We start from the raw sequence: 24206 nt of genomic DNA on the forward strand, positions 1-24206 counted from the left end.
TCAAATAAATTCGAAACAAAGACCAAAAGTCCGAAGTGGCAGAGCATGTGTATTGTCTAGTCCGATTGTCACATTGGGCTGAAACCATAAGCTGGATACGGGTCCAAACAAATTTTTGGGCAATACGAGCAGCTTCATCAGTGCTGCAGGCTAAGTCCAATTGACCAACCGTTTGATGGCTGTGCGACAGCTGCCAAATGCTTCAAAGTCTATGGGCTGGTCCGTCAGCTTTTTTTCTCTCTTTTTTTTCCGTTTGCTAATGATACGATGATACGCCTCCCCATGCCCATGGGGCAGACATTTCAATTTTGAGGTCGCATTTTTGTGCTGTCACAGCAGCAGCAAGTGATGAAAATTATTACACACCCGTACGCCTCCCTTCCGACCACCCTTGGCGTGACCAATTGATAGACAGCCTGAACTGGGGCCCCAACGCAATGGCCCGGCCCGCCGGCCCAACCCGGCCCGCCAGCCTGTCTGTCTGCCTGCGGGCCATCATCAGGTGGCATTAGTGGGATTTTGATTTGAAGTCAAGTTAATTGGAATTTGTGTCTGCTTTTTGTTATTGACTTGATTCGATTCGGTTGAGGGCAGCTCGTTGTGCAGGCTTCGAAGGTTGGTTTTCCATAGTCGCAGAAATTCAATTAATGTCGTTGCTGTGAGGTCTTTGGACTGACGGCATTACATGTTGTATGCTGATTCCAAAGAAACTAAATGACGAAAATAGATTCATTGCATCTTGAAGTACAGGGTGCGCCATCTTTTATGTCGGTATGTAAACATTGAATATCTTTGAGAATAAACAACCGATTTTCAAGTATGAAATATTTTTATTTAATTTCGTTCTGTACAATTTCTTCAGACTAATTTTTCAATACTGGTTTACTCAAGTCAATCGGTTCACTAATGACAAAGTTATTCAATATTTACATACCGACATAAAAGATGGTGCACCCTGTACTGCCAACTTGTATCAAAATTTTTGTAAAACTATGTTGATTGTTTTTTTTTTCTGTTTAATCAAAGCACTGAAGCCGTGCATTCAGATTAGCACCTTAACAATACATTTTTATGTTGATTGTTGTTTACATTTTTTATATACTTTTCTAACTAAAGAGTTCGTCGAGGCTTGGTTGTTTATTTGGTTTCAAAATTCCTGCTACTAGTAGGCCTCTGGAATGCCTTTAGCTATGACTTAATTAATTAATGCCAGACTCTAAAACTAGCAACACTTCACAAACTAAAAGCAGCAGACATTGTTTGTTGTATATTTAAAATCTGTGCCATGGCAAGCGGAAAACAGGCTTCTTTCGATGGAGCAGGTGCCACGACTGGTGTCTACATGCGCTTATGTTCGGTGCCGCGGCGAGAGCCGTACAAGCTGTTGCGTCAGGTGAGCAACCAGAAGGTGGCATTGAAGCTACCTGAGTCCGCGAAGGGGGAGCGACACTATAGATTTCGGCGAGTCTATCCGAGCGCTAGCAGTCTGAGGACAATTTACAAGAGAGTAGCTGCACCTCAGGTGCAGCGTTTGTTAACTGGAGACGATGCCTTGTTGGTGTTGAACGGTTACGAGAGAAGTGGCAAGAACTATGTTTTGGGAGGTGACGGAACGCTGAGAAATCCTGGCATATTGAAACAATCTCTAGACCAAATATTTGCGATATTGGGCTCAAAGTTGGCTCCGCCCTCGCTACTGCAATCGAATGGACGCAATGGGTACGAGCTGGCACCAGAAGATCTGCGGCGTGCACCGAAAAAGCAAAATCGATATTGCAGCATCTTTGTCAGCTATATGGAGTTGGAGAATGGCGCTGCCTATGATTTGCTAAGCCCTTCAATTAATGACAAGGAGTTTAGGTCGTTGGCGATTTGTGAGGATGCGGTTCGATCGAGCTTTTATGTAAATGGTTTGCAGGAATTAGAAATTCGAAATGCTGCCGAGGGTCTAGAGCTGTACAAGTGGGGCCAACGGCATAGAAGCTACTGGGAAAGAAGGTCAACAGAAAGTCAGACCATCTTTAACGTTCGTGTGCTTCAAGCCGAACTCAAAAGGGTTAGTTACAAGCTAAAGCATTTGATGGTCAGCTGTCTGAGATTTGTGGGCTTGTCGAGCGGTGGGGAACTGCAGTCTGTAGATAAAGCATTGCTCATGTGCTTGAATCAGTTGGGAAAAGGAAAGTCGCCAAGCTATGGCAATTCCCAGCTAACGAAGCTATTGCGAAGTGATTTAGAGAGCAAAAACCCCTCTATAAATTTGATAGTGTGTCTCAATCCAGCGGACAACTTCTACAAACAAAACAAGCAGCTGCTGCAATCTGTTAAAGGCTTGCAGAGGATCTCCAATTCAGTTGCCACTAATATTAGGGTGCCAAGTGCAGAGTTTGGTGAAAAGAAATTCGACAAATTGAGGCAGAGTCTAAAGCAGCACCGTCTGCAAAAGAATATACTGCTAGAACAGCAGAAAAATCTGCGAAATGTCATCTTACAGATACGCGATGCCAACACACAGCTGACCATCGACAAAGACGCTCTATTGGGAGCCTACAAAGAGCAGCAGAAGAAGGACGAGCTGCTGAACATTAAATTAAAGAATTTCGAAAACTTCATTGAGGAATTGATGCACAATATGACCGAAACCCAGCGGGATAACGAAGAGCTGAAGACCCAGTTGAAGGAAAATGAAAAGAAAATAAAGCAACTGAGTGCCGAAGTAGCGCTTGCCAAGGAACGAAAAAACAAGATACGTACAACGCTGGAGAAACGGGAACAGGATGTGGTCGACCACTACACCAGACAGATCGCCAAACTGCGTACTCAGCTGCTTTTGACGACCGAAGAGCTACAAAATCATGCATCGCATTGCAGCTTCAAGAAGGGAGGGGAGAAAAAAAATGAGCCGCTGACTAAGGCAATAATAGGGGATGTGAATGGGCCGGTTGACGATCCATATGTTCAGAAACTTGTAAACGTTTGTGCCAAAACCCTGGCACTAAGCAAAAATAAACGAAATAGGGTAAGTTGGGGCCTTAAGTTAAATTGCTCCAGTTTTCACTTAATATACCCATAAGCTGTGTAGATGTGTATATATGTGAGCAGAAAAAGGCTACACTTTTTAATAACTCTCTCACTCGCTTTTCTTTTTCTTTTAAACTATCGTGCACAGTCAAGACGTTCCCGCTCCGAGTTAGACGACCGCTCACTCGCGACCAATCAGCGTTCATCTGTAGCCTTAAAGAATGCCAACTCGAATAGCGCGAAGACCGCTGCTTCGCCAGACCAATCCGAGTTGAAGAGGGTCTCTGTCATAGCTCGGCTATATAACCTGCCCTATTCGCGCGGCATCTAATTGACTTATATATTATAATTTAGTATTCTGAATAAATTGTACATTACTTTGTTGGTTTTTGAGTGCATGGAAATAAGTAGCTTTTGCGTCGACTGTACTTACTTGCATGTGCCGCCATTTTGGCAAACATTTGTCTGCACATCCTGGCACAATGGGCCATGACCACAATCGCTGCCGCTGAAGCCCGCAAAGCAGGCGCATCCATATGAGCTGAAACGGAAGAGTAAATTTGAGTAAATTGTATAAATATTAAATAAATACACGCTGTTGTAAAAATGTCTGTTGTGTGTATTTTCTTGGCCGGTTTGTTTGCTGTAAACAGTGACTGTAAACTGTGTTGACCCCAAAGCCAAAGATGTGCTGACGGCTGTCATAAAAGTTGCTACTTGTGTGCTCTCATACCGAGTTAGCCGCAGTTGTCAGATTCCCTCTATATATCTACATATTTTGTGGATTTACTTGTATCATGCAGCTAGCGGCTTGGCACAGCATGAGAGTCAATGAAAAATCATGGATTGTTGCCACATGAAAGTTTTATATATTAGTTTATTTTTTTGTGGTATCGATCGCCTCGTGGCCAAAAGCACCCAACAATTTACGAGCATAAGCATAGAGATTTTGTCGCAAAGATTGCGACATACAGAGAAACTTATGCCACCCGTAACATACTTATAGTATATGGAAGAAGGAAAAGCATGAAAAGACGGCTCAGCAACAGCAACAGCCTCATTAGAGCTAAATGTGAGCAGCCAGGGGCAATAATTTAAACAAGTCTACGTCGCCAACCCACGCAAAAATTCAAGGACGTGTCAAAAGCTCAAGCGGCAGCAACAAATGAAGAAAAATATGCCGACACAGGCGCATACACAGCCTTGAAACAAGCTTTGCGCACTTATTAAGTTCAATTAAAAGGCACGAGGCAAAGTTGCAGTCGAACCACAACCCCAAACCCCTCCACACCTCCACCGCTCTCCCCACCTCACCCTCTATAACCAAGGAGGGAGGTAAAAGCGTCACTGCACGTTTGCTCATTAAAGTTGACGGTGTAGAAAGTGGCCAAAGGCGTTACTGCCTCTGCTTCTGCCTGTTCCTTTGCCTGTCGGAGCCTGGTAAGTGGTAAGTGTCCGACTTATCAGCGCAGAGGCAGTCAAGGACGCGCAAGGACTACCCCAATGCAAAAACAACTCTATGTGAAGTCATAAAATCAAATTAAAAGCGCACAGTAGGGTTAAGCAAATTAAAAGACACGAACCTGCAGCACGAACAAAAAAAAGCTGTGATCTGCCCATAAAAGTAGGCTAGGATTGGGTTAAAACATATTTCTTTAAAGCACAATGCGTGTCATAAACATAAGATTTGGAATTGATTTGAAATTTTCGATTTTGAGTTGATTTGGAATTTTATTTTAAGGTCAGCTCAATGCAAGTGAATTTTCTGTTCGATTCATCACATATTTAACAGCCCATTTATTGAACTAATTTGTCATAAATGGACAGACTATTTAATTTAATTTTAAGGTCAGCTCATTGCAAATGAATTTTCTGTTCGATTCATCACTTCTTTAGCAGCATATTTATGAAAATAATTTGTCATAAATGGACAGATATTTTTATTTTTGAATGACAGTTTATTTTAAGCAACACAGAACTAGTCTTTATACTTCTTTGCTTTTAAATTTGGTTAGTAGCAGACAATAATCTGTTTATGGGAAGACTTTTGATTTGATGCATTGTTCGATATAGAAACTAATATCTCCAAAGGTAGGTGATGATTTTTGGAATAAAAAGGCTTATATGAATAAATCTGAGCATTCTAAGCTGGTGTGTATTAAAAATTTAATATTTTTACAAATTTATTTTTTTAATATATGTACTATATATGCATATGTATTTCAGAATAAATCGAATATGAAAATAAATCATTTTGAACTCGCATTTGCAATAAATGCTGAAACGAGCAACCTGTGTTTGTGCATGGCACTGTATTTGTATCAAATTTGGCTTAATCAGGACCTCAATTTGCATTGTGTTATCCCGTTTAATTAAGAGTCCTTGCAACATGACAGCTGTCAAAATCAATTGTAAAATGTTATTCCCGCTGCCTGCAAATTAAATGTGCGCAAAATCACAGAAATTAATTCACATTTCGCTGTCCACGGGTTTTTTTCGCTCCTGTTTTCTTTGACAATTTAATTGGGGCTCAGTGAAAGGCTCCAAAATGAACACAAAAAATAAAATAACAGACCGAAAGGTCGCAACAATTTTTGTTAAATAATTGCGCATCCTTTTCCATTTATTTTACAGCTGTCGCAATATTTTTGTACAGCAATTGTTGCTGTTCTTGTTTGTCATGCGTCGTTGTCACATGTCGACATGAATTAATTTTTAGAAAAAGTTGTTTATTGCTGTTTTGACACGGGCAAGCATCGGCAGAGACGAAGAAAAGAATAAAACATTGGATAATATTTGGTTTTATACAAAATAAATGAAGCTTATATATAACAGCAGACTTGTTCGAAAATCAGAGATAACAACGAGGGTGTTTTATATTTTTATACTCTGCATCTTTTTTAAAAAAAGCAGGGAATGTAATTTCATTGGATTGGAAGCGAATAGAAAATTGTGAAATAATCTACAGATTGTTATGCCCTGCAGGGTACTCGAAAAGTGACAAATGTTAAATGGTGTAACAACAGAAGATGTGATTGAACCTCAGCTATAGACCATCAAATAAACAAATGACGTTTGAAAAGCATGCATCGAGAGCTTAAAAGGAGATGGAAGGCGGTAGAAATGGATAGGGTGAAAAATAAAATGTTCTTTCAATATACTCGTTTTAAAGACCTAGTTAAAGGTAATCCTTTTAAATTTCTAAAAGGGATATATGGAAAGACGGATTGTTGGTAAAAGATTTGATGGAGATTTTGGATGTAAAGAGTGTGGTTGATGTTTATTTCAAAGAACTTTCTATGAGTTATGAAAATTTAAGCCAGGGTTTAATTATTTTCCAAAGCTTGTTTCTGTGTTATTCCGCAACTTTCTGAATTGCCTTTGTATACATTTCACAGAATCAATAACTAACAAGCTCGTAGGTCTCAAGAAATTAGTTTTATTTCCTCCTACTTAGGCTTTCCTAGCTTACAATTTTTTTCAATAATTTTATACATTTATGTTGTTTTCCTATATCGACAGTCAATGTTTGTTGACATAAATATAAATGAATAAATTAATAAATGGCTCAACACACATTTGAAAGCTATTCTCAGTTTTGTAATCATTTACAGCTAAACTTAAGGTTTTATTTAAATAATATACTTCTTCTCTTCACTCTCTGAAATCGTTTTTTTGCTTGAAAAATCCGTACTATTTAGTATTTATTTTAATTTCTTTTATTCATAAATTTTGCTTGCTAAAATGTAATCAACGACACTGATTCGTTCGCTCAGCATTACCAATACTATTGGCGCCTACGAAAATCGTGTATCAACTTTTTATATCGTTAACATCTATTAACTTCTTAAAAGCCATATGATCACTAAATGTTGTGCTAACTCGGAAAGTTGTTGTTTGGCATTTAAATGCGATCAACTTTCGTGCATTTGCTAAACTAATTGATTTGCTATTAACGCCACACGGCGTATAAGCAATATACATAAGTTGTCCTACATATATAATGAATGTTAAGTATACGTATATGTCCGGCAAGCAACATAAAAGTTTCGTTTGACATGGCCAACAACTTTAACAAAAATCAAAACGTGCCCATGGGTGCGACAAAAACCAACAAAGGCGACAAGAAAAGTTTTCTTTGGAATTCATTTCATTGGCCTTTTCTTTCTCTTTTCATTGCTTTGCTTCAGCCTTTGCGACAACGATTTTCGTTTGGATTTCGGCACATTTCATACATGTTTGTGTGTGTATGGGTGTGTGTGTTGGTTTGTGTTTGTCAAGCAATAAATTTAGCGCGGCAAAGCTAAATGTCATTAGTACTGTGTGTGTGTGTGTGTTGTGTGTGGGCATAGTTCTGAGGTCGGGGGCGCACAAAACTAGGCAACACTTTTGCTCAAACTTGCTGGGGAGCCCAGAGTTGAGGGTTTTTCAAGGCTTGCTGCTCTTTTTGCTGTTGTTGTCAGTACAGGCAAACCAGCAATAAGGTTAAATATACACACGGCTTGGTCCTGCCCATAAATTAAATGCATTTGTCGAGCATTTTAACCACAAAAGCCGCATGTCTTGGCTGAAGAAGTCAGCAGAGACATCGGCGTCGGACACAGCCTCGGTCTCGGCATCGGCATCGACCTCGGTCTTGGCTCGACGCACAATTGACTGCCAATGCAAAAAGTTGTACGCCAAAGTGTAGTGTCTTTACGTAATGAAAAATTGATAGCCTAGACAGTAGGCGGTTAAAGTATGTTCATTATAAATGAGTAGGTATTGTTTGCCATTTCAGTAATTGTTTTGAGCTAAGAAGATATTTTATTTTTACACGAAACAAAAAGCAAATTAATTGCTAACTGAAAGCAATTAGTGGAACGATCAAAAATTGTATTTGCAGTGAAATTTGATCAAATTTTGCAATAAAATTCAATAAAATTCAGCTTCATCTATTTAATTGCTTTGTAAATATCTGATAAAGCATCTTCAGCGGCTGTCAAATAGGTCGGTCTAAGTATATTTGCTGACTACTATATACTATAGAGAGCTGTCCATTGCTGCCCCCTTCCAGCTGTTATTGTTGTTGCTGTTGTTGTTAGTAAGTAATTTTCGCCTTTGTCTTGCGTAAATTAATTGCCAGACTGGCACAGCTTCCTTCTTGTTGTTGCTCCTGCTGCTGCTGGTCTTTGTTGGGCCGCCTGTGACGGAAGCTTGCTGCAAAATAAATGTCACATGTCCGGGCCACCACACAAATAGCCTCAAATCCAAATAAAGGGCTGTCAAAGAATGCGCAAAATTTTTAGTTGCTGTCTAGCCTATCTAAACAGACCCCAATTTTCCCATTTCACGAGGGCACGACGGTTATCTGCCGTGCAGGGCTTTTACATTTTTTACGATTTATTGTCGTTGTCGCTGTTGATGTTGGTGTTGTTACCTGCTGTTGAAAATCACCTGCAGCTGTTTGGTCGTGCACCATAGTTTCATTTCTGCATGCATTTGTGTACTCGAACATGTGCGCATGCAAAAACTTTTTAAGCAACAGCAAATATTTGGCATATCACATATACATAGTATACACTGTTTGTGCTTCTATTTTTTCAATTCTGCTAGATTTGTGTCCTGGGCCCTTTGTCTGTGTATTGTTTTTGTTTTTGTATTTCAGTTTAAATAAAAATTAAATGCATTGCGCATACGACATGTGGCACAATGGAAACAATGTCGGTGCTCAACAATTCAGCAGCAGCACCGCTTAGCACATTGTTATGGCGACTAAAAATTGTTGGCACACTGGCAATTTAAATTTATTTAAATATCAAATGCTTAACAATTAAAATGGCTTGCCAACTGCAACTATTTTATGAGTGGCACTAGCACTCGACAAGCAAGAAAACTGCTGACAGCGACAACAGACGCTTCGCTGCATACTCATAATTTCCATCACACACACACACACACTCACAGACAGCTGGGCAGACATGTGCGGACGCATGTGGCAGCCAATGGCGCGTGGAATCCATGAACATGTCATAACAGCGGCCAACATTCTTTCCATACGGCACAGCACATTTTTTTTAGCCGCTTGCACTTAACAACAAGTTGGCGAACACAAAAATAAAAATCAAAGAGGAAGGGACAAAGGAGAGCCAACTTCGGGACTGGGGAACACTTTAGCTGTTTTTTGACACACAGCCAAAGTGCCCGGCCGAAGCCAAAGAAATGTTTTCTGAAATATTTATGTAAAGCGGGCAGCTGTATAAAATTATAAAATGTCAACTAGAATGCTGCTGACGGGCAGAACTCGAGAATACTACGAATATTATTAGTTTGCCAAGCCGTAGCAATTCTGTGATGAGCTGAAGCCCAAAAAAGGTGGGGAATTCTAAGGGTCGTGTTTAGCATTAGCAAGGACGGAATTGGTATGCCTTTAGTCTCCCTCAGTCATCACGTACAGTATCCGCTAAAGACAGATCTGCTTCACTCTGGAAATCAATAGAAACATATCAAGCCAACATCATTCCTGCCATCTCAATGTAACCTAACCAAGGTTTTTATGAATAAACAATCTGCCAGTAGAAATATTAAACTATAATAGTATCGATGGTTTTTCTAGGTTTTTCTATCAATATTCTATCTTCTATCTTAACCATATCACTACCAACCAGCCCAGCAACTGTCTCAACAAAAACAAACAACTTCTTCCCAATTCATATTAAGATTAAAACTTAACCACCTATTGTGAATCTTGCTAAGTAAACATAAAACATATTGTAAAAACTTTTTAAGAAAATGTTTTAAAAAAATAAAATGTATATAATTCAATTTTAAAAAGTAAAATTTTTTCAACTATTAATAGAAACTAATTAAAATAAACGAAATAAAAAGTATCATCCTTTCTGGTCAAACCTATTTGTAAGAATTTGCTTCATTTATCCACTTAAACATTGTTTTGAAAACCTTAACAGAAACAAAGCATAACTGAACGGTTTATATAAAATTATGCATACAACTGATTATTTTAATTTATTTCAATGCAAGAATAAAAAACCATAAAAATTCAAATGTTTTCTCCGACATATTAAAAAACAACATTTTACGATTCGCTGACGTGATAAAAAATAAGAGAAGCAGCCACCAAGTGCCCCCTTTTACCCCTTTTTGGGGCGCATCAAATTTAATGGCATTTAATTTGACTGCATTATGTGCCTAGGTAGGAATAACAACAACAAAAACAACGACCAAAACAACAACATAATATTTACCATTTGCCAGCTCTGTTGTTGTTGGCCGGCTTTTTATGGCCGCTTGTTGTTGTTACTGTTATTGCTGTTTGTTGGCGGCGGCATGTTTTTTATTTGCTTGTGTGCACACGTGGTTTGTCAAACACACACACACACACACACAAACACATACACACATGTGTGTTTGTGCACCGAAAGCAATTTGATGTAATTTGCCAACAAATTCTTTTTTCATTGTGCGCTTCCTCGCGCTCGCTAGACCGACCCAGGGGCACGGTCTATTTGTATTTTTTTATTCCTTTTTAAATTCATTTTTTCTTCAACAATTCAAAAATTAATTGCACTGCATGTTTGTTGCGGTTTTTCGGTAAATTTGTGCAAGAGGTTTTTGCGGCAGCTTTAATTGATGGGTCTGGGAAAACGAAGTGGACAAAGCGGACGCTTTTTGGTTGAAACATGCAGCGGAAAAAAGAGAACTCTGGAGACCTGCTTTGCCATTGTGCAATAGAATTTACAGTAGAACAAGTTTTGAATATACTGTTGATACGAAAATGCTGTTCTGCGGTTTTTCAATTGAAATGTCAATGAATGCCAACAAACTTGTTCATTTAGGAATTTTATCTTAAGTTCGATGAGAAAAATAAAAGCAATTGTGCATACATTTTTTACAATTTTCTTTAGCACCTTTCGTTTCCAGATAGTGCTAGAATAAACTTGTCCTTGCATATCACAAATATCAAACACCTTTGACTATTTGCTTTTTCGAAGGGAAAATTAGTCCATCCGTGAAGACGTTTAAATTATATTTAAAAACATTGTATATCCAGACACAGATATTAAAGTTTACTAAAAAAGCAAACATAAATTAGTTGAAAATGCTTTTCTATTATCAAATCCGTCCGTGAAGATCTTTCAATTATATATAAAAACATTTTATATCTACACATATATTAAAGTTAACTAAAAAAGCAAACATAAATTAATTGAAAATGATTTTTAAATGACAAACACAACAAAACAATAATGCGCCATCATTTGACGGCATTTTTTGTCTGAAAACAATTTAAAGTATCATGCAAAATACATTTGAATCTTTTCGAATGAAATTCTAAACTGTGGAAGAAAATTGCCTTAATACCTTTGATTAAATATTATCAATAAATTGCAATTAAATTTAAAACCGAAGTTAAATTCCAATTAATATATGCATATATGTAGAAAGCTTTAGAATACAAAGAAATCATTTTCAACAAATGTTTGAACTAACATTGGCTCAGATAAAGTAATTTAAAACATTTTAATAGCTTAATTATTTTGCATGATTTAATTGAGTAATATTATGAGAAATCAGAAAGCAAACTGGCTTATTTTAGTTAAAAATATATGTGAGAACTTCTACTTTCACGCTTTATTACTCAAGGTCTGTAGTTTCAATTATATCAAAAATATTTTGCGCCTTAGGCGAAGAAAACTAAATTGAATTCAAGGCATCGTTTAAAACAATGAAGGCCAACCTTAACAATGGCAATAAAAAGAAGAAAATAATGTTACAAGTAAATGATACATACAATATTTATATACATATGTATGTAAACATATGTAACTAACAAACAGCATACAACTAAAGCCAATTAAAGTGCTGATATTTAGTTACAAATAAATATTTTAAAACAAACAACACAGACACACTAACTTTCGCTCTTCAGTGGCACACATATCATGGAAATACGAGTATATTTTGAATGGAGGCAGCAACAAAATGACAGGAAAATTAAAAATTAAAAGTAAATATCAAAATATGCAAAGCAAACTTTTAATTGAGCGACTTGAGCGACGCTGCCAACCCCAAAACAAAAGTCGACAAAGGCGCACACAAGTTTTTGAACAGGTTGTCAGCACAGCACAGAGCCACGTTGCTCAAAAGTTAATTGCAAAAAGGCAAAAGAGAGTCGTTTGGAATTCAGAATTCGACATGATGCGACTCGCTTGCATAAATGACAATGTTTGACAAGAGAGCCAAACAATAGACAATGCGGAGAGGCAACAGATGGCGTTGCAAAGTGTGTAAGTACGTGTGTGTGAGTGTGACAGTGACACAGTTGCCACACCCATACCCACCACGCCCCATCCCCTCTGCCATGCACACTCACACACTCCTCACTCATTGCATATGCAGAACCTGCCCCGCACGCACTGCTTATTTGCTTTCGCGATGAACCTGATCTCATTTGCCTTATGTTGCCTTTTCCTTGTTTGCTCAACTTGCCGGGCCACCGTTTTTGTTACTACAGTCAAAAATGCAAGGTAATACAGTGGCCTGCTTGGCAACGTTGTGGGGGGAATGGTGGTGATGCACATTGATTGCTGTCACATTTCCATTCGCTGCACAGTGTGGCGGGAAAGTAATAAGCTGATAATTATCAGAACTTAACACGCAACATGCTGTGCAACAAATCAAAGAGAAATTGTTTACGGCTGTGGTCAGACAGTCAAATATTTTGCGTACAAATTTCTTGAATTTTGCAATTAGGTAGCAATTTTAATGTGATACAGAGGTTTTTTTCACTGATATTTACTTCAGAAAGCATACTTAAGAAATAGAGAATATTTTCTAATCTACAAAATATTTCCATAAATTTGAAGTGACAATTTTTAAACTGTGTTCGAAAGGTTGCAAAAACCAATCAACAATTAAAGCTTTAAAAAGTAACTAAGACCCCTATGTCACCTATATTCCCTTCTTTAGTTTCTCGGATAAATCAAAGACATAATGTCTTATATATATTTATATATAATTTATGTAAAATTTAAGCTTGCAATAAACAACGTGATATTTATAAAAATTCTCTTTTGCATTTTATTTAATTACTCGCACACAATTAACAAGTCTTGTCTGTATGCATTGGTCAGAGGGACCACCACATTTTCCAATTCAATGATCAGCCCTGCCAACTCTCTCATTATGTGCTGCCAATTAATCGATGTGACAGTGCCAAAGCCGCACACAATAATAACATTCTGTTGACATGACGATTACAAGAAAACAAGAGAGAACGCTACAGTCGAGCAAGCCCGACAGTGTAATACCCTGTACACAGGTAAACTTCCGTCACTGAGTTATATGCGCCCATAGCAGCAGCAAAAAGAGGAAGAAGAAGAGCGAACTTGTTGCTGCAGTTTGTGGGGGTTGTACTGTAGAGAATTTGTTTCGCTAATAACTTTTCTCAGAATTGACCGAATTGGATAAAATTTTAAACAACAGTAGACAATTATATATAAACTATGTGTGCAAAGTTTGGTTGAGGTAGCATTTGAAATGTGGACGCTATTGACGAAATTCTGTAGCGGGGGAAGAAGGGGAAAATTAAAAAAAAAAAAATAAACTCGTCCTTACTCGGACCTAGGAGAATCTGGATGCCAACTTTGGTTATTCTAGCTTTTATAGTTTCTGAGATCCTCGCGTTCATCCAGACGGACAGACGGACGGACAGACGGACGGACAGACGGTCAATTCTAAGAAAAGTTATTAGCGAAACAAATTCTCGCCAGTACAACCCCCACAAACTGCAGCAACAAGTTCGCTCTTCTTCTTCCTCTTTTTGTTGCTGCTATGGGCGCATATAACTCAGTGACGGAAGTTTACCTGGGTACAGGGTATTACACTGTCGGGCTTGCTCGACTGTAGCGTTCTCTCTTGTTGTTCCTGTTGTTGTTGTTGCAGACTTTTGAGTTTAGTTTACAGATTGCGGCTTACCGCATTGCATGATTATGAGAGATGGCATTTGGCAGACTGTCATCATTTTCAGCTTTACTTAACAACTAACATGCACGTACATGCATATGTATATCAAATGAAGGTATACGATACCGAAAGAATTGATCTATTATCTTTAAATTTAGTACCAAGTCTGTATAAGTAATTCTATCGAAAGACTATAGATTGAAGATGAGATAATCGATAGGCTTGCTAAGAAAACATTATACAAAAAATGATTTATAGCTGACCTATTTTAAGAGTGTCTTACATTGGACTTTAATTAATGCTGATCTAGTTTACTAACATGCCAAACTTTTTACATTTCATTCATTGGAAGTATCAACAGAAAGAGTAGTCAGGAGTCGAGGGGGAGAATATGTCTTCAAGTGGGCCTCTTGCTTCATTGCTATCTGGATTTTAATTTGAGTTAAAATAACAATATCATAATCACCTATTCAAAATAAAATAAATAAATAAACATGATTATATTCATTAACTTCAGGATGCCTTTTCTGGTAAAACATGAATAAATCAGAATGAAAATTTTAAAATATGTATTACTTAATTTAATTTTAAATATTCTTCAGAATACCCTGGAGACATATTTCAAAATATTTTATATTGAAGAATTCCTTAAGACTTTAAGCAATATTTATAATAATATTAAACAAATATTGAAATAATTGTCTTTAGAAAGGATGATAAGTAAATGTAACAAATATTAGCGAAAAAATTTCACAGTTTAACAATTGTAGACAATAATAATAGAATCTATAAAACAAATATTAACTATAGTTCTATAGTGTAATGGTTAGTTGACATTGGAGCTTCGCATCATTTTTTTTTTGTCAAAGAAGTGCAACGAACCAATTAATTTGTATACATACTGGTAAATCTGCATTTAAATTCCCCAGTCATGCAGTCAAAAAAGGGCAACAACATTTACGAATGGGGTTCAAAGCGTCAAACTTTTTCAATTAAACATTTCTTAATGAAAACCCAAACAGCTCAGCCGCCAGACAAGTGGACGGATGCGCAGACAAATATGCGTCGGCACTCAAAAGGGAATAAAAGGAAAATGTAAAAAAATGCAAAAATGGTTTTAAACCCATAAAAAATATGCATATATTTACAAAGCTCGTATAAATTGCTCGAACTTTTGCGGTAAAATGCAACAGATTTTGTTTGCCCAAAACCAAAAATTGATGCACGCTGCATCCACACATACACACACATATATATAGAGTGTAAATAAATGCAACAAATAAAGTAGAGCCTCAGAGAGGAAAGGAAAAAAGTTTTCATAGCTTTTGTTTGCAGCAAATGGAAATTAAAACCATAACCAAAATACCAGATGCTTGCCTGCTTGCTTTGGCTTTGGATTTGCCTCGCTCGATTGTTTATGGCTTATTGTTTGTGGGCGGGTAGAGGCGTTTATATGGGCGTGGTCAGTGCTCAGTGTTCAGTGCAGTGTTGAAGTTTGTAAAGTATTTTCAGTATTCATGTAAACTGCCCAAGGCACTACTGAAAAAGTTAATAACCATTTTGAATATTTTACACAAAGTTCATTAGCAACGGAGTGAAGTTATAGACCGCTTTGCAGTAAAAGAGTAAATTAGCTTCAATTCAAATCAACAGTGTTTCAGTATCAACATGAAATTGAGATTTCCTAAATGAATCGATAACAGAAACAAAATACTAATATGCACTAAACGATTCAATAAAGTATAGCAAAGTGTAATTGGAAGCGCTTTATGTTTAATTTGCTTTCGGTAATTGAAGGAGATTCATAGATAGTTTATACAATTGGTCGAAGCATCAATTTCAGAAATATATTGTTGTTTTATTCAACTTCAAACGTATATTTTATGTTTCGCTCAAAATGGGTGCAACTTATTATTGAGCTGCCTCAGTCATCTACAAATGCTTTATTATGTTCATTAATAGTGTTATAGATTAAATTAAATTAAAAGTAAATCAGAAAAAATGTCATATTTATTAAAGAAATATAATTTAATCAACCTAAGGTCAGTTATTCGACATCACGTAGAACTATTAACATCGCTTGGTTAAGATATCACCTCTAGAATTCTGATAAACAATTTTCTATACGAGCTGTTCGTCTTTGGAATCAACTAATGAATAGCATGAAGATTTATCTGAAAAGTCCCTACAATATTCAAAATACATAAAACATTATTAATATTATTTAATAACAAACAACCATTTAATCAAATTTAACCATTAACTAATAACTATTTTGCTTAAATTGGGTATCTTTTTATTTTTTATTAAAAGAAATAACTTAAAACTATTGTTTTTGATTTTTGATTGCTATTTCTGCTTTCTCCATTTCGATTTTGTTAGATCTGATAAATAAATAGCTGGCTGTTCGGCAAATAAAATTCCCCCACCAAGTCGGATTCGTTACTAATTATTTTTGTTATTTTTATTTAGTATAAGTTATGATTGTGTTTTTTTTACATCGACAGCTTTGTTTGTTTGTTTGTTTATTAAAAACTATCTGAATAGAGTGGTCCTTAAAGGTAACTCCACAGAAGAAGTTTTAAAACATTCTGTGTGTCTTAACATAAATACCCCTCTTCCTTTCCATGCTGTCTTAAGCACACTTTAAGCGCGAATGAAATGAAAACAAAAAAAATTAATAAACAAAATATTGTCAGCGCGGGCATTAAGTATACGCACAGTATGAGTATGAGACACATACAAGTATAAACAGTTTGGGGCTTTTCCCCACAGCGTTTGTCTCTTGTTCAGGTCTCGTCTATGTCTTCTATTTTATAATTTTGAAAATTTTATGCACTTCTTCGCACATTTGCTTAGCAAAATATAAAAAAACACGTACTTTGTGTATACAAAAGTGCAATGTGCGAAATTGTGCGGCAGAAATGAAGAAAATCAACGACAACGAGGGTTGAAACATTTTAGGGGCGTCTCACACTTTAGCAAATGGGCGTGTGTGGCGCCAACTTTCTTGTGCTTTATGGCATTTTGTTGTTACTCTTGTGTTTGTTTATCAGAGTCGCTGTGCCTCCCCTAAGCTAAACTTCAGGCACGTACGCCTCAGACTCCAGCCCCATACACAGTCTTAAAGCGCAAGCCCCCTGGTTGCCCCTAGTTGGTAATTAAGTTGCGTCGTGCCCGCCAACAAGCTGTCATATTATATAACAAGAGGGAGGGCGGGAGGAAGCGAAAGAGACTAGTACAGAGGACAGTGAGCCTGAGCTGAATTGTCAGTTTTATATTAAATTTCTAGGCAACGATTCGCTTTCATTTCACATTAATATTAATATTCAATTAGTCAGACCTCCTTGTCGCCTGCTTATTCCTCACACACATTCCCACCCAAGGCCTTGGGCTCTGCAATTAATGTTAATTATGCTAAGTAGGCCACTCAGAAGTTTTTGTTGCTATGCTGGTGACATAAATTACCAACAACTTTCAGAATTTCACTCATAAATCTTACGCATGACTCGCAGCAGCAGCCTTAAAGCCAAAATAAACACAATTGATTTCGTGCTGTTTGCCGTTTGTTGTTTGGTTTTTTCTCTCTTGCCTTATTTGAATTAACAAATGGCAAGCCGATGGCAATGGAAATGGCAATCGCAATAAAATGGCAAATTTGTTGGCGTGAAAATTTTAATTAGTGTCAATTGATAATGGTTTTCTGTCTCTGTTTCAGACACGCTCAGGCACTGCGTGGGAATCTGCTAAAGCTAATTATTCATGCAGCTATATGCTGAACTGTTCCATTTCAATAATAATAGTAATTGTTTAGCGTGCTTGTGAGTCAGTGCCCCAAAGACTTTAAAATCAACAAGAAATGTTTCAGTCCGTGCTATTTTGGCTTTGCAATTATAATTCATATTATTTAAAGCTTTCAATTGCTGATTTGTACCTATCGGATTTTAAGTGGCAAAAGCATGAACATAATTTATGAATATTTTTTAGCCATTTCCTGGCCTTCCTTAATAAAGTGCTTGCTAAAAGTTAGCTATCAACCTAAAAATGCTTTGTATACTAAAACAAAATGAATTCAAGATTTTGTGGTCTTGGAAAATTATGAATTAATTGTTTAAATATTGAACATTAACCACAAATCAGTGATTGAAATCAGTTGCTTCATAATTAATTGACATGTTTTGTTGTTGGCAACAGGCAGCTCTAGTTATTCGGCATTTTGTGGCTAATCTGACTGATTAGTTAATTAATTAATCATTGAACAGCATTTATTGAAAATTTTACAATTAAAATATTATTATGAAGCTTTAAAGCGGTTCATTGGCCTTATATAATTATTAAACAAAAATTTGTATTTAGTATCTGAGGATAATTATTCTAGATTTAGGCAGTTAGTCATAGAGCAAACCTATGTTGTTGCCATCTAATGATTACAATATATATTACAAAGTTCAGTATTAAAACAAGTAATCGGCCTTCATAAGGAATGTACTCTTTTTAGTTTATATTGGAATACAATGTTGTATTTAAGCAGCAAAGTAATCACTAAACAACTATTATTAGCTTAGAGTACTACTAATCAGTAAATCTGAAGTGATTATTAAGTAACTCCCTTTGTTATTTTATCATAATCATTTTATATTTAAGCAGTGAATTTATAGCGTTAATTAATCAAAAGTATAATTATTTAATATTTAAACTGTTATAAAATTAACTGACGTTCATTTATTATTAAGCAACTTGTATTAGTTAAGCATTAACTAATCAGCCTTCATTAATAATGCATTCATTTTAGTTCCTATTACGACCTTAAGTAATTGTTATTGTGATAATATAAATGCTTAAAATTTTATAGTTAACAGTGAAGTAATTTATTTAATATTTAAAAGCTTTTTGTTACGAAGCTAAGTAGTTAACTGGCCCTTAATTATCTTTAATTAACCTTTTTAGTTTAAATTATATATTTGGGCATTTAACCGGCGTTTTTCTATTGTGTATTTCTTTTAAGTTAACATTAGGAGTTGAAAAAACTAAATTGATGATAATTCAACTCTTATTTGATATTGGATCATTAAAAAATGTATAGTTAAGCATTAAGGATTGTTAATTGGCGCTTTCTTATCATTGAATAACTTATTTAATTTAATATAATTTACAAGTTATGCTTCAGCAATTAGCCATAAATCTTTCATTTGATTTCCATTTTAATCAAAGTCAACTGTCTGGTTGTAAGAAAGTTCTTTTGACTACTTCAGCCAGTAAGCCCCTTGCCTTAACTCATTCATAGTTGATCCCTTTTCTCAGTTGCCATCACCACCAGCTTATAATATAAAAGCGGCACATTAGCGCAGCCCACATGTGGTGCCATTCATACTCTCTCACTTACACCCACACACACACACACACACACACACTGGCGCACATTTATGGCAAATCTCCAATGGCACATCTGGTAGCAGGACTACGCATATTTAAGCATTTGAAAAGTTTTACAAGTGAAATCAACAAACGGTTGGCAGCTTCGGCGGCTGCTGACTTCCCAAAAATTGAGTTTCCTTCTCTGTTCCGGTCACTGCACATAAACTGAGCCAATTGGCATTCTCTTTGCACACACACACACACACGCACACACACACACATGCACCCACTGCCACACACGGCCTCACATACAAATCAGAGAGGCAGCTAACCGTGCAAACTTTTAAATGTTTGCATATCAATCTCGTATTTTTTCATTTCGTTCTTAGTTCCTGTTGTTATTATTGCCTGCCTTGGGTGTTTGCCACACTGTGGCACAACTGTTGCGAGGCCTAAACCTTGGGGAAGCTTTACATTTTGCAGTGTGCCATAGCAGTTAACTTGTTGTTGTTGTTTACAGAAATTTCCATTGCGGTCCCTCGTGTAACCCAAAAAAAGAAAAAAACCCAAACAATGAAGGCATTGCCATCACATTTCCGTACTCGAATATTTTTCACATGCGCGAAAAGTCAATTGAAAGGCATCAGTTGTTGTTGCTTTTGTTCTTGTTGTTGCTTTTTTCTACAGGTACTCGTATGTCTGTAAAATTGGCAGCGAGTTTCACGAATGAGCTTTGCAATTGAGTTTGACGTGCACCGGATTGGGTGCAAAATTGAAGGAAGGCGTATGCACAAAAGCTGCAGCGCGTTGACTGCTAACCCATTCGTAGATTGATTGATTGATTGATTGATTGATGAAAGGAACCACATTAATACCCGAAGCAATTTTCCAGAAAATTTCACGAAAAGCGTAAGACCTGAGAGAGAGGTGCAACATCAAAACATAAATAAGTTGCAGTATGGTCGACATGGCATTAATATGACATGAACATAATTTTATTTCAATAGAAACCTATAAAAATTCAATACTAGCTGTTACAAAAGACGTCTAAAGGACAGCAGCATTTTCTGTGCAAATAATTTACATGTTGAACTGTATATTTTAAAAAGTTGTCTTTCGTATAGTATATAGAAAAGCCGACTCACCTGTAATCCGCACTGGCGTAGCAATCACCCAGGAAACGGCACTGCAGGGTATTGCATTGTGTTGCCTTCACCTCGTGCTGCACCTCGTAGGTGATGTTAAATCCGTAGACATCCAGGAGGCGGTCCAGAGCACGCAAGTGGGTGCCATCGAGCGTGGACATGGTGAAGCGTATCTCCAGATACTGACTGTTGAACTGCAGCCATGTGACTTGGGTGGCATCGTCCTCGGTTAGGGTGAAGATGCGATGGGCCGGCACTTTAAAGTCATCGGAATAGTACATATATTCGGTGAACTTGAGGCCACCGAGCACATAGAGCTGCGTCAAATAGACGATAATGGAAACATTGCTCTGTGCCGTGGATGGCAAGTCCGAGGCGTCAATAATCCACACGCATTCGATGGGCGTGGCAAAGCGATGTGGAAAGTTGGGCGTTTGTATGAGACCATAGCGAGATTTTAGCAATCCTCCACAGGAGGACGTGGATAAGGAGGAGGTGGTTGTGGATGATGAGGAAGCTGAGGGGCTACCCGAATGCTCTGCAGCAGCAATGCCGGCAAATGCGTTCAAAGCAAAGTTGTGCTGTCCTGTTGGAAATGGTGGAGGCGGCGGCAACGGCACAGCGGGCAGACTAAACTTTTGTTGTTCCACGCCCTGCAGCTCATAAGCCGAGCCAGAGCTGCTGGCAATATTCGCGATGTTGCTGCCACTTCCTGGCTGCCGTTTAGTACGCACATTGCTTAAATTGTTTGAAACAAGTTGGATTTCTTGTTGCTGTTGCTGTTGCTCTTGATAGTTGACTGACAATTGTTGCAAAGTTGCCGCCGGCAGCTCCAGCACCAGCACCAGCAGCAGCAGCAGCATAAACAGCAGCAATGTCGTTGATACACTGACTGACATTGACCTGCCGTTCTTTGTCTCACTTCTGGCCCCCTCCAATGTGGGCTCGTTTTGCTGCCTTAACAACAACTGGCTTTCTTATCATTTGTTGTTGCTGCCGCTGCGCTCTGTTGCTGATATAAATACAACATGGGTTGTTGCTGTTGCTGTTGCTGGTGTTGCTGTATTGCTGTTGCACCATCACTGTCACAGCCACTCATTGACTTCTGGCCCATTTCTTGTCACGGCCTGACCTGCAAAATGAGAGGGAGAGGAATTTAAGTTTTTTGTTTAGCTAAAACCATTTTGACAGCTGTCGTTTGCATTTGAATAACTGCTGTTGCCATAGCAACGCGCTCTAACACTAAAAAATCGTAAACTGTCAGCGTGAAAAAAGCAATTTCAAAATCCACTAAAGCTGCCAAAGCCGCCAACATACAGTGGGCAGCAGTACCGCCAAATGGGTGTTAAATTTTATATAACTTTTTGATAACATTATAAATTCTAACCCGTTTGTGAATAATTTTTGAAACCAATAAACTCTAGAATTCCCTGCACAGCTGCTGAAAGCTACGCTGGCTCTAGGGCTCTTTTTCAAAGAAGTGTTGGAAGAACTTAAAGAATGGAAAATATGACAAGTTTGCTATTTAGTTATTTAAAAACTATTGAAACAACCTAGCTCATTTCAACAGAGAGCATGAAAATATAGCTTAAGAAAAAATATGTTCGAAACAACATTTTTCAAGAAGTATTATAATTTTCAACATTTTTCAACATTTTTATTTGAAATTATTAAGTAAACATTATCACTTATAGCACAGAAAAAGAAAAAAAAGTTTATCTTAAAAACAATATATTTTCCGTCATTCGTTTCTAAGTTTTTAGTCATTCTCCATACAAGACGACTATTTATAATTCGTAATTATAGATAGGTCTTAGTATAGACTAAGTATATACTATACATACATAATATCTAACCGAATGTTCTTTTTCAGAAAACAATGTCTACATAAATATCTGTAAAATAACCGACATTTTATCCTAACAACTTTCGTTTCTTCCCCTTAGGAAGAAAGCCATACTTTTTATCAAAAAAGTTGCTCAATGTCGGTTGCTAATGTTAAATGGAAATAAATTTTCTACAAACTGGTGCCCTTCGACCCACTGTGCGACATTTCCGGCACAGTCGCGCATCAATCATGGCCGTGTGCTCATAAAACAAAGGCACAAAATGCTCGCCCCGCTTTTCTTTGTCAACTTTGAAATTGTTTTTCCATATTTTTGGCAAAAATTTTACGCACTCTCCCAGACATAGACATGCCAGGGACTGGGAGTAAGTGTCAGGACTGACACTTTGTTGCTCTAGCCTGATAAGCCGGCCAGAGCCTGTCTGTCATTTGTAGTGGCGAAACCGACAAGAGTGTTTCAAGTGCTGGGCTTTTCACATAGTTTTGCCGAAACTTTCGCTTGCGTTGACAGCGGACTAAATAGCTAATAAATGCAGCCGAGAAACCAGAAAATTTGTGGCGATCATAAATTTTGAGTATGCCGCTGGGATGTTCCTATTTATGATAAAGCGTCTGCGTTACTCAAGTCTGAATTTTTAAAAGGGAAACTAAAATAGTCAACTCATCAGCTTTAATACACCACTGTTGCTAAGTAAAGTGGCTCTTACAATTTTTTAAAGTACATAAGCATTGTTCCATTATCGTGCTACACAATCGAATGCAGAAAGATGATGTTATACTTACAAGTATATAAAAATTAATGACTATAGAATAATCAAGAAATATTAAGGACTTTAAAATAAAAAGAAAATAACCTTCTGCAGTTTAAATTACTAAGCAAAATTCTATCTAAGCACATTTATTGGTTCAGTATTAAGCTTAAAAGAACAGAAAATAATTATTTAAATACAAGTATTGTACTATTATGATGAACACCTTATAAGTAAATCGATTTGCTGATCAATAAAGTTAACATACAAATATATATAAAATACTATATACCTTTACCAAAAAAAACTATAAAAAAATTGTTCTTCCTGCCACTCGAGCCAATTTATGGTTTATTGCAATTATTATGAGCATATATTTTATGCGCTCTCAATGAACATAAATATGGAAACCTACTTAAAATTCAAGAGCTCGCAATTGGCGCACACAACACGCCTCCGAAACTAGCGATTAATTAGCAAAGCATATGCACAAATGTCGCCGGTAATTAGCACCAAAACGAAATGGCATCGATAATCAAACCAGCCCAATAGCCAACAAATCCAATAAAATCAAAATAAATGTTAGTCGAAATATGCAAGCAAGGTTGGCGAACGCAAATAGCCATAATTACGGCACAAACATAGCACCTGCAACCAAATCAAAATACATACCAAGCCAAGCCAAGCCAAGCCATGCCATTCCATGCCATACCATACATATAAATATCTACAAACAGCTCGGCACTACATACACACACAAAGACACATGTGTATATAGTATGTATATAATGGATATATGTATATATATGCATGAAATGTGGCGCAGATGTCGCACAACAGTCACTTGAGCATTCGATACATAAATTATTGACTGGTGTGTGTGTGTACTGGGCCGGGCTGTTTGTTTTGGTAGCTTCGATGTGTGGGTGGGTCTGTGGCTTGTTAATAGGATTATGCATTCGGTTTGCAACTTCCTGGTTGAACGGAAATACTCGTAGTTGTAGGAGCCTGCGGCTGCCATTCGAGTCGAACTAGTAGTTTTCCTATTAAACTTTCGCTTTGTGTTAATGCCCAAGTCAAACATATTACGCATACGACGCGTGTGACTTTAAAACGCAAAACTTTTGC

General features: G+C 37.2%; 2 protein-coding genes across 2 annotated transcripts in view; one reads left to right on the forward strand and one right to left on the reverse strand.

The window, feature by feature from the left end:
- Positions 1–22680, reverse strand: part of LOC115626071 — a 130095-nt gene extending 107415 nt beyond the window's left edge. Inside the window, exons 1-3 of the mRNA XM_030521323.1 lie at positions 22663–22680; positions 20484–21199; positions 3452–3559 (exon numbers count right to left, since the gene is read on the reverse strand). Of these exons, the coding sequence (XP_030377183.1) occupies positions 3452–3559; positions 20484–21199; positions 22663–22680 (842 nt within the window). The remainder of the gene's footprint in view (positions 1–3451; positions 3560–20483; positions 21200–22662) is intronic.
- Positions 1297–3428, forward strand: LOC115625668 (kinesin-like protein KIP1). Its single transcript, XM_030520803.1, has 2 exons — positions 1297–3016; positions 3167–3428. The coding sequence occupies exons 1-2, from the start codon at positions 1343–1345 to the stop codon at positions 3347–3349; spliced, it is 1857 nt and encodes a 618-aa protein (XP_030376663.1). The 5' UTR covers positions 1297–1342; the 3' UTR covers positions 3350–3428.
- Positions 22681–24206: the final 1526 nt, after the last annotated feature.

The sequence above is a fragment of the Scaptodrosophila lebanonensis genome, unplaced genomic scaffold, assembly GCF_003285725.1.
Source record: "Scaptodrosophila lebanonensis strain 11010-0011.00,11010-0021.00 unplaced genomic scaffold, SlebRS2 tig00000080-arrow-pilon, whole genome shotgun sequence".
Classification (NCBI taxonomy): Eukaryota; Metazoa; Arthropoda; class Insecta; order Diptera; family Drosophilidae; genus Scaptodrosophila; species Scaptodrosophila lebanonensis.

Coding starts and splice junctions, on each gene's coding strand:
- LOC115625668 (XM_030520803.1), top strand. CDS start 1,343: ATGCGCTTATGTTCGGTGCCGCGGCGAGAGCCGTACAAGCTGTTGCGT. Junction 3,017..3,166: donor GCAAAAATAAACGAAATAGG/GTAAGTTGGGGC, acceptor TATCGTGCACAG/TCAAGACGTTCCCGCTCCGA.